Below are 16,258 nucleotides of genomic sequence, written 5' to 3' on the forward strand. Positions count from 1 at the left end.
GGTCCATTTCCGGTTTGTATGGCGCAATAAACGCCGAAATCATATCGATTATTAAGTTTAGAAAGCGATCCATATGTACTATAGTGTCTGTCAGGAGTCCTGTAGCGAGATGTGACTGCCGGAGGAATTTCCTCGATGCACCGATGACACTTCCGGTTTTTGCGAGAGTGTAACTCGCCCGACCATCCACCAGGCGGCGGTATTGAGCCGTTGCAGTCCCATCTAGGGTCCCGCTAGGGCATCGGGGGTTGGGTGGATGAATTATGAATGCCATGGCGAAAAAAATGAAATATTGATCTCAAAAACGCTGTACAGCGATCTTGGCGGTCAACGCATGGCGGGCAATAATGCTGAAAAGCGATCTTGGCGACCAATGTGTTAACACATTCACGGCCAACATTCACACGCTATTGGGCGCCAACGGTTAATGGCCAAAAGCATATATACCGGTATACGTTTTTGGATAGTTTTCCCTTTTTTTCCGATTTGTACCGGGTGCAGTACTGGCCAGATCATGCTAGTAGGCAGTATCGAGAGTGCAGTAAACCCTGTTCAACACCGGGTGCTACACTCAAATGTCTCCGGGCGCATGTTGTGGTGGGTTATGTCGTGGACCAGATGGACATAAGATGGACCAGATGGCGATCAAACAATTGGAATATTCTTTTTGGAATACCACCACAGGTAAGGATTATCCGACGTCAATTTCAGCTTGATCGTGCAAGGTTTTCAAACCCATCCCCCTGATCGGCGTGTGTTGTGGTAATAACGAATGCCGTTACTAGCAATCAAATAATCAGAAACGACCCCCCCCCCCCCCTTTCATGCATTCATGATGAAACATACGGTAATACCTATTATATACATTTGATTTGGAAATAGTAGCGTGTCCAGGGACGAAACGCCAATGCTTTTAGTAGAATTCATGTAGCGCCCTGTAACTTGTTTCCCAGGAATTAGCCCGTATCACCCCGAAACTATACTTATATTCACCACGGGATAACGCATGGACGTATTCATGAGAGAATTTATTCTTTTTTGCATCTTGAACAGAAGATAGTTACTGTCAAATAACCATGGTATTGTATCCATAGCTATAATTTAGAATATAGATATAGCAGGGGCGGCTGGGTAGCGCAGCGGACTAAGCGCCTGCCTACCACCGCAGAGACACTGGCATCGAATCCAGCTGTCAGTGGTACCTCCGGCGTGGTCGGTCGTCCATACTAACACAATTGGCAGTGTTAGCGGGAGGGAAGCCTGTGGGGTGTGTATCCTGGTTGTTGTAAACAGCGACTCCTACTAGGGATGGGCATTTTAAAGAAAAATCCAGATCGATTGATCGCATGCTATACTCGATTGATCGTGTATTACTCGAGAAAGAAAGAAAAAAAAAAATGTATTATTATTTTTTTTAGCTTATTTTTGTTCATTCACATATATGTTTAAGGAAACCAACAAACAGTTATAATCTTACACATACATGTGAAAAGATATGTAAAAAAAAGTATATATATATATATATATATATATATATATATATATATATATATATATATATATATATATATATATATATATATATATATATATATATATATATATATATATATATATAAAAGAAGAAAAAAAATCATACAAATTTATAATTTCGCTTTTTTTCTTTTCTCATAGCTACGAGTTTACTCGCGCCCATCCCTAACTCCTACAGGTCGGTCGGGGTGCCTTCTCAGCAAAGAAAATAACGGGAGGAGGTAGTGTGATCCTCCCACGCGGTACACCCCCCAGTGAGTCCTCACTGTCAGGTGAAAAGAAGCGGTTGTCGGAGGAAGCATGTGGTAGTCTTCACCCTCCCAGACCGACGGTAGGGGGTAAGTGCGCAACGACCAGGAAGGGAATTGGCATAACGACTAACATCGGGATGGTAGAAAAAGTACGGAAAAGGGGGGGAAAAAGATAAAACAAATATATATATATATAGATATAGCTCTACAAACAAGGTGACGCACAGTGAAACTATAATGGAAACCTGGCCGAGCTAGAACAGGATGGGGAAATCGAATGGCTGTGAATGAGTTAAGTGAATAGATTTTTTGTCCCATCCCTAGTTCCTACAATGCGTTGGTGTGGCAGTATGTACAGGCTGTCCTTTCTGTGAATGTATCCGTACTGCTCCAGTAGCATGACGACATCTCCGTGGGTATAGGCTTCATCGTGGTCCCAGTCCGGTAGGTTAGTCATCATCGCCATTTTTGTAAAGCCCATGACGTCAAAACGACTCTTGATCTAAAAACAAACAAAGGACACCGTTTCATGAATGCCCAACAATTTAGCATGGATTGAACTGGATTGGTTTTTAACTAAGTCCACTAGGGGCAGAGTGGCTAACTGAGTGAGTGAACAACTGAATGAATCAATGTGTGAGTGACCGATTGAGTTAGTGACACTGCACGTCTATGAGGTGCTTCCCATAAATAAAAAGAAAAACGTTTTATTTATTCATTTAGAAAATACAGAAATAGGGAGCAGAATCAAGCGTCTTGTTACAGTTCAGGATCCAAAATAATGTGTACCCCACATGACAAGAGTAATATGTCTATTTATTTTAGAATTGTATATTGGCTCTAGGATGATGATGATCAGGATTATCACCATAGGGTTCAGAAACTCTTTTCTACACTGGTATCTCCTTAGGGAACAGCCTGCCTATGCACATCAAGCAAAGCCAGACTAAAGCGTTTTTTTTAAAACAAAAGTAAAGGCGCTTCTTTGGGAAGAAGTGTAGGATTGGAGATTATTAAAATGTTCCAGTTTCTCTTAGTGTAGTGCAGGGTACGAAATGTATTTTATGTCTTGTTGTATTGTGTTTTTAGGTTTTCCAACGAGGACCACTTTGGAAATACCGGTAAGTGTTTTAAGTAGTGCTGTCAGGCAATTAAAAAAATTTATCTAATTAATTACAGGATTTGTAATTAATTAATCTAATTAATCGCATTTTAATCGCATAACCATTTTATGCCTGATATTCTATATTCTATAATCATATTTCAAATTGCATGTGTCCGGATGGCAGAATTCAGTACTGTATCTACAAAACCTTCTGTTTAATCATCTTCCATCTATTAATTTGCTTAGATTTTTCAGGTCTGGTCAATTTTAGCATGGTGTTATTCACCACGCAGATGATTGATTGAATGAAAATTTTATTTTGAGTAAATTGTAATGAACCAAATGAGAATATCAATAAATTTTTTTTTATCCTGAATGAATGAAAACTTTATTTAACAGATTGCAGAATGGGTACAATACAGTACGACTCAATACACACAATTGTTAACACTTTGGATGCCAGCGACGCGTTTTGTCGTTAGTTCATGCCGACCTATGAATGCCACCAACGCTATATAGCATTTGTTTGTCGTTTTTTTTTTTTTATTGGCGATTTGAATTCATATTTCATCAATCGAGCCTCAGGTTAGTGCTGCAGAGTCTCTCTGAGCTCAATTGGGAAGATACCGCCCCCTATCGTCTCTCCCTGTGTAACTGCACCCCATTAGTTTAGACTGATGGGGGGGGGGGGGGGGGGGGGCGGGCCAGTTTCCTCATTTTACTTTTCCGTCAAGCCAACTGAAGAGACCCAAGTTGATCGCCGACCCCAGAACAGCGTGGATTATGTATTTCCAGCACCCAACGCTGAATCAATAAACACGATCGATATTTGGAATGGCGATCAGGAATTGGAATAATCTTTTTGGATAACATCTGGTCTGAGGTAAGGAATCTATTTTACCAGTCTTGGGATAATCAGATTTTTTTTCACAGATATATGTCAACTTGTCCCATATGTGTGTGTGTGTGTGTGTGTGTGCCGCTGATCAGGAAATGAGAGAATCGATGTTTCAGCCCGCTTCTATAGCATGCATAAGTACACATATACTATCTGTGAGGTTTCTGTCCTTGCCTTCTCATTCGTTCTGTTCCTTTAACCACCCTCGCTTTGTTTTCATTCATTTTTTCTGTCAAGTATTTCAATTCCCTCGTTCACACGTTTCTCCCCGCTGACGTCATCTGAGACGTCGCTGATTGGTTCCCTCACTTCCCCACGCTTTTCAATCACATTCCCCAGCTGTCACTGCCTTTCAATCAATCGATCCCTCATTATTTATACCCCGTTTTCCCCACCCTAAGTTGTTGGTTCGTCTTGATTTGTCGCTGGATGTTTTTCCCCGTTGCTTCTGTTTCACTGTGCTATTCTCCAGGAAATTCCTAGAAGCCCTCGCTTGGATACCTGCTCCGTGGCGCGCGCTCGCCTCCACTGTTTGTTCCTGTTCCTTTACGCAGCTCGTCTGGGTGAGTTTTTCTAGATTGACTGTCTTGACCTATTCCCTATTTTCGTGTGTAACCTTTACACTGAAGTCTACCACCTTTTTGTCAGACAGTCACTCACCCAGCCATTATCGTTTTTGCCCTTTCCTTTATGGAATAATATTTCGGGATCTTCCACCTCCCACTGTGTATTTACACGAAGATATTATTTCACATTTGGACTGTGTTGGATTTTTGCTCACTGTGTATTTACACGAAGATATTGTTTCACATTTGGACTGTGTTTGGATTTTTGCTCACTGTGTGTTTACACGAAGATAGTATTTCACATTTGGACGGTGTTTGGATTTTGCTCACTGTGTGTTTACATGAAGATATTTCACTTGGGCTGTTTTTGGAGGATTGCACATCACTGTGTTGTTTAACACGAAGAATATAACACCCTGTCCTCCAGCTCGTTTCAAGTCTGCTCTGTCACTGACCCGTTCCCTCTCTCCCTCTCTCGGTCTTGCACAACATCTGAGAGGTCCGCCGTGAGAGTCTGCAGAGCGGTACAGAGGTCTGCTCCTGCTTCCCAAGACTACCCTTCCGGGAGAAGCTGCAGAGCAGCAGAACTTTGCCCCTTGTTCATTGTACCTGTTCTTGTTGACCTGCTTTCCCTGTTTCACTTATTCCTATTATCAAATAAACAAGCCCTCGTATTTGGCAACTCTGAATCCAACTCTCTTGTGTCGTTAGCGTTTGGGGTCGGTGTCAAACCATAACATTACGAACCAACCATGACGACCCCAGCCGACACAGAGGGGGTCAGAACCGCACTTGCATGTCAAGTCGAGTTGACCAGGGATCACGGTCTCCAACTAGAGCGGGCTGCGGCTGCGGTGCAGACCCTCAGGGACCAGGTCCTGCCTATGCAGGGTTCAATGGCCGCTATGGCGGGACAACAGTCCGAGATTCTCGCCCAGCTTAACTCGCTGGGCGACGCCGTTAATACTTTTCATCTCTCACACCCTTCAGGAACATTCCCCGCAGCCCCAGCAGATCTCGCACCTCGGGAACCCCTTCTCTCCGTCCCACGGCTGTTCGACGGTAATCCCGAGGAATGTGCCACATTCATCATGCAATGTGAGTTGGTTTTCCGTCATCAGCCAAGCCGTTTTTCTGCTCAGGGGTCCCGAGTGGCTTATATAACCAACCTACTTTCAGGCCATGCTGCCCAGTGGGTCACTTCCTCCTGGGCAATGGAAGCAGATTTTTTGTTCTCCTACCCAGACTTCGTGGCGGAGCTCCGCAGAGTGTTCCACCATCCAGCCCGAGGTCTGGACCCTGGAGCCCGGTTGGGGACCTTCCGGCAAGGGAGCAGCAGGGTGACGGACTATGTCATGGAGTTTCGACTGGCGGCGGTGGAGAGCGGATGGAACGAACCTGCTCTTCGCCTAACCTTCATAAGGGGGCTCAGTGACGCAGTCCGGGACCAGCTCGCTACCAGGGAGGTGCCCGACTCCCTCGAGGAGCTGTTTAGCCTTGTCATCCGTATTGACGGACGCCTCCTGGAGAGAAGGCGCGAGAGGGCCCGACTGTCACCTCCTGAAGCACCCCGGACTCCTGGACGCCCCGTCCCCAACACTACTGATGGTAACAGGCTTCCCCGTCCGGTGCGCGAGGAGGAACCCATGCAGCTGGGACGCTCTCATCTGAGCCAGGCGGAGCGTCAGGCAAGGCTCAGGTCCGGTCTCTGCCTCTACTGCGGAGGTGCGGGACACCGTATCGCCGACTGCCCTATCCGGCCAAAAGATCGGGCTCACCAAGACCCCGGGAGATCCTGGTGAGCCGTTTTTCCCATTCCCAGCGCCGCGCACCACCTGACCATCTGTTGAGCGTCACCCTGGCCTGGGGGGACCAACGTGCCACGGTGGAGGCCCTCATCGACTCTGGGGCAGACGAGAACTTCCTCGACTTCGAGTTTGCCACCCAAGCCAACATACCTCTTGAGGCCCTTGTGAGGCCCTTGGAGATCTTTTCGTTGGACCAACACCGCCTGGCCGACATCTCTCAACGGACCGGCCCAGTCTTGCTGACCATTGCTGGGAACCACGTAGAGAGGATCCAGTTCCTCATTACCCAATCCCCCCTTGTCCCGGTGGTCCTGGGTAGGCCCTGGCTCGCGCTGCACGAGCCCCACATCGCCTGGGCCTCCGGTACCATCAGGGGCTGGAGCTCCTCCTGTCACGCCCGCTGTCTACAGGCGGCGTCTTGTCCCCCGCCCCGGAGACCGGCTGGTGAGTTGCCCCCGGATCCCTCGTCCGTTCCTCCCGAGTACCACGACCTCATGGAGGTATTCAGTAAGACCAGGGCTCAGTCCCTTCCACCTCACCGCCCCTATGACTGCGCCATCAACCTCCGCCAAGGGGCTCCCCTTCCCGGCAGCCGCCTCTACAGTCTGACTGCCCCGGAGAAGAAGGCGATGGATCTCTACATCTCTGAGTCATTGGAAGCAGGACTCATTCGGCCTTCCTCCTCCCCGGTGGCGGCCGGGTTCTTCTTTGTTGGAAAGAAGGATGGGGACCTGCGACCCTGCATCGACTATCGTCAGCTCAACGAGATCACCATCAAGAACAAATACCCCCTACCTCTCATGAGCTCCACCTTCGAGCCACTGACCCAGGCCTCGTTCTTCACCAAGCTGGATCTCCGAAGTGCCTATCATCTTGTCCGTATCCGTGAGGGCGATGAATGGAAGACCGCCTTCAAGACCCCCAGGGGCCACTATGAGTACCTTGTGATGCCGTTCGGTCTCACCAACGCCCCGGCGGTATTCCAGGCACTCATGAACGATGTCCTCCGTGACATGCTGGAGGTGTTCGTGGTGGTGTACCTGGACGACATTCTTATCTTTTCCAGGACCCTCGAGGAACACATCCTGCATGTCCGCCGGGTGCTGGAGCGCCTCCTCCACAATCGGCTCTTCGTCAAGGCGGAGAAGTGCCGTTTCCACTCCAACTCCGTCGACTACCTGGGCTTCATCGTGGAGAAGGGCTTGACCCGAGCGGATCCTCGCAAGATCCAGGCTGTGGAGGATTGGCCGGAACCCACCACTCGGAAGGAGCTACAGAGTTTCCTCGGGTTCGCAAACTTCTACCGAAGGTTCATCCGGAACTACAGCCAAGTGGCGGAGCCTCTTACCAAGCTGACCTCCCCCGCTCTGCCGTTCGACTGGTCCCCAGCGGCATGCGCTGCGTTTCGCTCCCTCAAGAGAAGGTTCACTTCCGCTCCTATCCTGCTCCACCCTGACCCCAAGAGACAGTTCATCGTGGAGGTGGACGCCTCGGATTCTGGCCTGGGCGCTGTCCTATCCCAGCGTTCTCCTTCCGACCAGAAGGTACATCCTTGCGCCTTCTACTCGCGTCGCTTCCTCCCCGCCGAGAGGAACTACGACACCGGCAATCGGGAGCTACTGGCGGTCGTGGCGGCTCTGGAGGAGTGGCGTCATTGGCTAGAGGGTGCCGAGGAGCCTTTTACCATCTGGACGGACCACAAGAACCTAACGTTCATCCGCGCTTCCAGGCGCCTCAACGGTCGGCAGGCGAGATGGGCCAGTTTCCTCAGTCGGTTCGACTTCTCGCTGACCTTCCGCCCCGGTTCCCGCAACACGAAGGCCGACTCCCTGTCCCGGATGCACTCCAAGGGGGCTCCACCCTCTGAGGACCCATCTCCCATCATCCCGGAGGCCCGAGTGGTTGGAGCCATCACCTTGGGCATCGAGGGTGTGGTGAGGCGTGCCCTACGCTTCCAACGTGCTCCAAGCAACGTCCCTAGGAGCCGTCTCTTCGTCCCTGACTCTGTCCGGTCCCAGGTACTGCTGTGGGGCCATACCAGCCGGTTCGCCTGCCACCCAGGCGTCCATCGCACGTTCTCCTTCCTGGCTCGTCGTTTCTGGTGGCCCACCATGCGAAACGACGTCAAGGAGTTCGTATTGGCCTGCGCGGTCTGTGCCCGCAGCAAGGCCTCTCACCAGGCACCCTCCGGGCTCTTGCAGCCACTTCCCGTTCCAAGCCGTCCGTGGTCACATGTGGCGCTCGACTTCGTCACTGGACTACCCTCCTCCCAGGGGAACACCTGCCTTCTGACCGTGGTGGATCGATTCAGCAAGGGGGTCCACCTCGTGGCCCTCTCCAAGCTTCCCTCAGCAGCCGAGACGGCGGACCTCCTGACGCACCACGTGTTCCGCCTTCACGGTTTCCCCCAGGACATCGTCTCTGACCGGGGGCCCCAGTTCACCTCCCAGGTTTGGCGGGCTTTCTGCAAGGGATTGGGGGCAACGGTCAGTCTCTCCTCCGGCTACCATCCCCAGACAAACGGGCAGACGGAGAGGATGAACCAGAGCGTGGAGTCTGCTCTTCGGTGTGTGGCAGCCGAGAGGCCGGCATCCTGGAGTCGTTTCCTTCCCTGGGTTGAATACTCGATCAACTCAATGGTCAGTTCCGCCACCGGCCTCTCCCCCTTTGAGGCCTCCCTAGGCTACCAGCCCCCTCTTTTTCCCGCACTGGAGACGGAAGTGGCAGTTCCCTCCGTGCAGGTCCACCTCGACCGCTGCCGTCGCGTTTGGGAGATCACCAGGACCGCGCTGCTCCGGACATCTGAGCGCGCCTGTCGTGGTGCCGACCGGCGCCGGGTTCCCGCGCCGACTTACCGCCCTGGGCAGAGGGTGTGGCTCTCCGCGAAGGACCTCCCGCTACGGTCCTCGGCCAAGAAGCTCAACCCTCGCTTCGTCGGTCCTTTCGAGGTCCTGAAAGTACTCAGTCCGGCGGCCCTGCGCCTGAAGCTTCCTGCATCCATGCACATCCACCCCGTGTTCCATGTCTCCCGGGTTAAGCCCGTCTCCCTCAGTCCCCTTATGCCTCCGGCTCCTGATCCACCGCCTCCTGTGCTAGTGGATGGTCACCCCCAGTGGCAGGTCCGCCGGTTGATGGGCGTTCGTCTACGGGGCCGGGGATTCCAATACCTGGTGGACTGGGAGGGTTACGGCCCTGAGGAGCGTAGCTGGGTCTCCCGGCAGCTCATCGTGGATCCCGGCTTGATCACCGACTTCCATCGGGCCCATCCTGACGAGCCGGGTCGGCCTGGTCGCCGGGCGGCTCCCGTTGAGGGGGGGGTACTGTGAGGTTTCTGTCCTTGCCTTCTCATTCGTTCTGTTCCTTTAACCACCCTCGCTTTGTTTTCATTCATTTTTTCTGTCAAGTATTTCAATTCCCTCGTTCACACGTTTCTCCCCGCTGACGTCATCTGAGACGTCGCTGATTGGTTCCCTCACTTCCCCACGCTTTTCAATCACATTCCCCAGCTGTCACTGCCTTTCAATCAATCGATCCCTCATTATTTATACCCCGTTTTCCCCACCCTAAGTTGTTGGTTCGTCTTGATTTGTCGCTGGATGTTTTTCCCCGTTGCTTCTGTTTCACTGTGCTATTCTCCAGGAAATTCCTAGAAGCCCTCGCTTGGATACCTGCTCCGTGGCGCGCGCTCGCCTCCACTGTTTGTTCCTGTTCCTTTACGCAGCTCGTCTGGGTGAGTTTTTCTAGATTGACTGTCTTGACCTATTCCCTATTTTCGTGTGTAACCTTTACACTGAAGTCTACCACCTTTTTGTCAGACAGTCACTCACCCAGCCATTATCGTTTTTGCCCTTTCCTTTATGGAATAATATTTCGGGATCTTCCACCTCCCACTGTGTATTTACACGAAGATATTATTTCACATTTGGACTGTGTTGGATTTTTGCTCACTGTGTATTTACACGAAGATATTGTTTCACATTTGGACTGTGTTTGGATTTTTGCTCACTGTGTGTTTACACGAAGATAGTATTTCACATTTGGACGGTGTTTGGATTTTGCTCACTGTGTGTTTACATGAAGATATTTCACTTGGGCTGTTTTTGGAGGATTGCACATCACTGTGTTGTTTAACACGAAGAATATAACACCCTGTCCTCCAGCTCGTTTCAAGTCTGCTCTGTCACTGACCCGTTCCCTCTCTCCCTCTCTCGGTCTTGCACAACATCTGAGAGGTCCGCCGTGAGAGTCTGCAGAGCGGTACAGAGGTCTGCTCCTGCTTCCCAAGACTACCCTTCCGGGAGAAGCTGCAGAGCAGCAGAACTTTGCCCCTTGTTCATTGTACCTGTTCTTGTTGACCTGCTTTCCCTGTTTCACTTATTCCTATTATCAAATAAACAAGCCCTCGTATTTGGCAACTCTGAATCCAACTCTCTTGTGTCGTTAGCGTTTGGGGTCGGTGTCAAACCATAACACTATCGATAATCTAGCGTTTATTTGAAAACGATTCATAAATAGGCCGAAAAATTACTGTTTTTGTGTATGCCAGAATATTCCAGTAAATGCCGTTTATCACAGAATCTTTATATTTTCCTGAAAAACGAGGGCTTTTCAAAATGCTATAAAATGGAAATGAAGCGATTAAAAAACAATCCGTTTTGACAATGTTGACTGCAAACAAGTCATTGATAAGCGACGGGCAGATTAGACACATAGCCATGGTGGCTCTGAAAGTGTTAAGGGGATGCAGACCAGAGAAAGACTTTCGTCTTGTTTACATCAGGGTCCCCCATTTTCAATTCATAATGAATTGTAAGTAAGGGTGCAACTTGCACCGTGCAATCCATTCTTTGTGGATCTAGCCCACAGTATTTCTGACACTGGGAATACATTCCCTGAGATTCATAGATGTCCCTAGAATCAGACACCAAGAACATGCAAATGGACCATATTAAAAAAAATCTGTAAATGTGTATTCTACATTCTTATGGAATGAATGATGAGTTAATTTTCATAACGCGATAATTAGCTGTGTAATTAATTAATCTAATTAACGCGATAAACTTGACAGCCCTAGTTTTAAGTCATGCTTTTAGGTGCAATCCTCTGGAATACATGGTCAGCATGCTTGATTGCCATGTATACTACTTGTAATTAGTCAGATATGACGTGAGAAAACTCACCTGGTCGTAACTTAAACCTTCGGCTCTCATGGACTCTAAAAGAATACAGAAATATAGGAAAGGGGAGAGGGGGGGGTGGAGGGAGAGAGAGGGGGTGGGGGGGTGGAGGGTGAGTAGTTAGATGAGGATTGATACTTGTACTCTAATAAAAACATCACACTATGGTGAAAGAACTAAATCTCTGAAGTCTCGTCTTTCATTTGGACGTCTGAAGCAAAAATGTATCTCACACCTGGATGTCTGAAGCACAAATGTTGGCCTGTCGCTGCATTTGTCATAGAAGCCACATTTGCAGCTTTGGAAGATGTAGAGGAATGTTGAAAATCTGTTTCCATATCAACTTTGGCTGGGGTGGATGAATCTTTAGGTGCGTCCTTGGTTGGGGCCACTGTAGCGGAAGTATCCACAGGAATGAGTGCAGGATCTCTGGACTCGGATGGCGCATCTTTTGATATAGGCCGATTCTCACTCGTTTTGAGTCGACTGTAATCAGGTTTAACTGCTGATGATGTAATGGAAGAATCATCAGGTTTGGCTTTAGACTCCTCAGGACCTGTAGTTTCAGCCACCTCGACTTTCATAGTGTTGGCAGTTTCTTCTGAAACTTTAGTCTCTACTGCTGCAGACTCTTGGGATTTGGTTTCAGTTTGCTTGGTCTTGAGTTTCTTCACAATCTTGTCAGTTGTTTTAGCCTTGGATGACAATGCTTTAACTGCCATTTTTCTTGCCGCCACTATTACGACCTCCTTGCCCTGTTGTTGTGTCTTAGTCCGTTTCATAGCGACTGCCTTGGCTTTGGAAACCAGTAGCTTAGCAGTACTGGTAGTTGTGAAGCCAGTTCGCTTATAACGTCTCACTAAGGGTTTGATACTGGGAGTAAGTAACAGAGGCCGTTTATCAGTCCTAGGATCCAGAGCAGGGGTGGGCAATTATTTTTCCCGGGGGGCCGAATGAGCAACTGAAAATATGTTGGAGGGCCGGGCCAAAATTCCAAACTCAATTATGCATAATATACATTTTATTTCTATATAAAAAGCAGTAAATGGCATTGTTTTGACCCCTGGTAAGAGTGTATGTTATTATTTGGCAATTAAAAGGTGAGGTTAGCTTTCAAAAATATAATTTATTCAAATAGAATTTATTTCCAAAATGATAAACAAAATGTGAAACATTAATAACAAAGGGCATGTATGAAAAAGTGCTATACAAATAAAGTTATTATTTTGAGTTTCATATACTATTGAAACAAGGATTTTCTTAGCTTTCTAAAGACATCACATCATCTTATAGCCAAAATAAACAAGACATGAAAAGTGGCCCAGTAGCCTTTTTTACTCATCATGCCTATATTAAACATTTAATGTTTTCAGAACTGTGCAAAAAAAGAAAAAAAAAAGATCAAGTGTCCCATTTCACTTGTTATATTTCCACATTTTAGTGTTCTTCAGCTATTTTTTTTTTCATTCAGTGTGATAAATCCAGTTTCTGTTGAGCTTTAACAAGTCCATCAAAGTCAGGTTGCATGTCTGAGGTGGAGATGCGAAGCACAGCTGCCAGATGTTCATCAGTGAGAGAGGATCTGTACCTGGACTTGGTAAACGTCATGACTGAGAATGTCTGTTCACATATGTAGGTGGATCCAAAGAGAACCAACATCTTCTGAGCATGTCTCCTCATGTTTGGAAAGTTCTCCTCCTTGAGAGCAGAGTAGAACTCTAGCAGTGATGCTGACTTAAAGTGCTCTTTCAGTAGTGAATCAGACTGCAGGTCAATGAGTTCAAGCTGAACATCAGTGGGTGCACTATCAACACTGCAGGTAAAGGGAGAGGAAACCAGCTGCATTTCATCCTCAACCTTTTTGAAATCTTGAAAACGCCTTGAAAATTCATCATGCAGTGCTCCCAACATGGATGAGTACCTGTGCCGGTGATCAGCTGATGGTTTGACTTCTTTCAGGGTTTTCATGTGTTTGAGATTGTTGCTGCCTATGTTGCCTTGAAATTAATTGCAACTTTGTCATGAAGGCTTTCACATGGCTATGCATTTCATGATCAAAAATGCCCTTGCCCTGCAGTTGTGTGTTCAGTAGGGATGGGTACCGTTCACATTTGAACCGATACGGTACCGGTACCTGTGAATCAATACCGGTACCCAACGGTACCTTTTTTCTGTACTTTAGTCTCTAAAAATGTAATCTACCTACCTCAGTTGTGAAAAAAGAAATCCAAACTTCAAATAACCACACTTTCGACCGTTTTCGGCTTGCCCCGACTGCTTTGTTGTTGAATCAAGTCAAATCCTAGGTAAGCGTATATTGTTCGTGTGAACGTTGACATGAAAAGAAAAAAGACATTTTTTTTTATTTTTTTTTTATTTTTTTTTATTATCATGTAATCTTTCGCGGGCTGGTCAGAATCATCCCGCGGGCCGTACAATGCCCAGGTCTGATCCAGAGGATGCAGTAGCTTTTCCTCAAAGGTGGTGGTTGGCAGTTCGGGAGTTGGGAACACAGGCTTTATCATGGTGGTGGTTTTGGATTTAGTGGGAGAGTATTTGGAGGTACTCGAGTGGGAGGTTATATGGATTCTGCGGAAGGGACAGGTAGAGAAAGAAAATCAATCAATAAAGGCTTATTTATAATGCATATTTCATATAGAATTGCAATGCAATGCGCTAAACAAACATCTAAAGTAGGGCTGGACATCAACATTTGATAAAAATCGCAATATGACCTAGTGCAGGAGGTGCAATGTCAAAATACCATTATAAATTAAATATCGTCACGCTGCAGAGATGTCCTGTGCCCAGTAGTTCAAAACTTTTAATCCCTATCTGATCAAATCAGATTTGGATTGTGGGTAGTTCAAAACCAAAAAACAGGATCAGGTTCACTTTGATATGCGATCAGATAGGGCTGGGCGATATGGCCAAAAACGTTATCGCGATAAAATTATTTTCATATAACTCGATATCGATAATTATCGTCGATATAATGTCTGTCAAGTTTAATTAACTTCTTATGCCCGGCGCCGATGGACGGGCTATTAATAGACTTGTTTTGCTGCTGCGAATGTCTCGAGTTGATGTCGTCATCAGTCCGCGCACGTTAGCAGTTAGCCAGAGCAAGCAGTGTATCCCATGACAATGTACTAAATATCCCTAAAATACTCTGTTCCGCCCCAATACATTGCAACGACGTCCACCGTATACCCCACACTACTATAACCGTGGCGTCAGAATTCACGCCACACACACACTCGGCACGTAAACTTAAAATAGCGCCCTGCAAGCTAATGATCCTAGCCAGCCTTGTTTACTACCCAGAGGTGCAGCGCAGGTCTCCTTCGCTCTCGGCCATCTTCTTCACTGATTGGTTGTTAGTGCGTGTGCTCATATCCAAGCTTGGAAAATCGATATATCGAAACTTTGCGACCACGTTTCATGTTTATTTCGAGGAAATAATTTATCGCGATAGTTATCGTTATCGTTTTATCGCCCAGCCCTACGATCAGATCAGGAAATCAAATCCAAGCTTTAATCTGAATTAAATCTTCAAAATGGGTAGTTCAAACCGACACAGGATTGGGATCAGTTTGATCCCAAAAAACTGGATTATCTTGATCCAGAGGGGTGGATTTCCAGTGGATTACCAGAGAAAAATGTACTATACAATTTGTTTAAAAATATGTTTCAATATAAATAAGATGGCAAATTTTGTTAACTGAAATATTACAACAGGCAAATACATTTTATTTGAGATTTTTTGGTCACGTTTGCTGTGGACTATTTTGTTTTCAACCAAATGTTGATGACATAAATGTGTATGCTCATAAAAGTATCACAACCAAGATTGTCAATCACAAATGTAATTTAGACAAAAAAATAATAAAAGAAAATAAAAAATAAATAAATCCATCTGTCATCACCTTCAGCAAACTGCAACCTCACTCAGAATTCAGCTCCTCAAAGCATGCCTTTGAATTAATGTTTTTTTTGTTGTTACCCTAGTGAGTATTTTATTACAATTCCAATATGATTTTATGTCCTTTATGTATTTACAAATATAATTAGACATTATAGATGTCTCTGCAATGTGGTCTCTTGTATTCCTTGTATTATTTTTCATATCCACTAGATCAGGGGTGGCCAACCAGTCAGAGACTAAGAGCCACAAAAATGACTGTGGTACCACAAAGAGCCACACCATATACCAGCGTTTCTCAACCTTTTTTTTCAGTCACGGCACCCTTCATGTGTTTATAGGTCTCACCCTCTGGCCTCTGAAGTTGCTAATGTCTTTTTAATTTGGACCTCACAGGGTTAACCTCTTAAGCCCGAGATATACAGTAAAAGTGTATATTTTCAGTATTACGTTTGTTTACCAATTATTTTAACTGTTATTAGTGAAATATAAGATTATAGAGGACATTGAGTCGGAAACCGGCGCATATTGACAGGAAGAAGTGGCACAGCCAAAAGTGAGTGTAGTCTTTTGAAGGAAGAGACTCAGGGCTTTCGAATTTCGAAAAACTACCCTACCCAGCTCACACCAGCCCGTCAATCATCTGACTTCTGGATTTCCTTTTTTTTCTTGGGATTATCTCCCACAAACCTGAACGTTATTGCCATAAAACAGAACGCAGTTAGTTTCTCTACCTTTCTGTGAACGTCTTGCAAAAAACGGTGTTGCAATACGATGAAAAATGGTGGAGAAATTTACATTATAAAAAAGATGGCAGAATTCAGTACTGTATCTACAAAACCTTCTGTTTAATCATCTTCCCTTTATTCATTTGCTTAGATTTTTCAGGTCTGGTCAATTTTAGCATGGTGTTATTCACAGTCAAAGATAATTTTTTTTTTTAAATAGAATTGATATTCTCCTTTGGTTCATTACAATTTACTCAAGCCTAGTAA

The 16,258-nt window shown here is 46.5% G+C and overlaps 1 protein-coding gene across 1 annotated transcript in view; it reads right to left on the reverse strand.

Annotated features, from left to right (window-relative positions):
- Positions 1 to 16,258, reverse strand: part of LOC311243070 (uncharacterized protein) — a gene marked incomplete at both ends in the record, with an annotated part of 84,199 nt that overhangs the window by 52,406 nt on the left and 15,535 nt on the right. Inside the window, 2 exons of the mRNA XM_084332141.1 lie at positions 2,116 to 2,286; positions 13,780 to 13,927. Coding sequence (XP_084188267.1) covers positions 2,116 to 2,286; positions 13,780 to 13,927 — 319 coding nt within the window. The remainder of the gene's footprint in view (positions 1 to 2,115; positions 2,287 to 13,779; positions 13,928 to 16,258) is intronic.

This window comes from Notolepis coatsorum (assembly GCF_963971535.1).
Source record: "Notolepis coatsorum genome assembly, chromosome: 1".
Taxonomy (NCBI): domain Eukaryota; kingdom Metazoa; phylum Chordata; class Actinopteri; order Aulopiformes; family Paralepididae; genus Notolepis; species Notolepis coatsorum.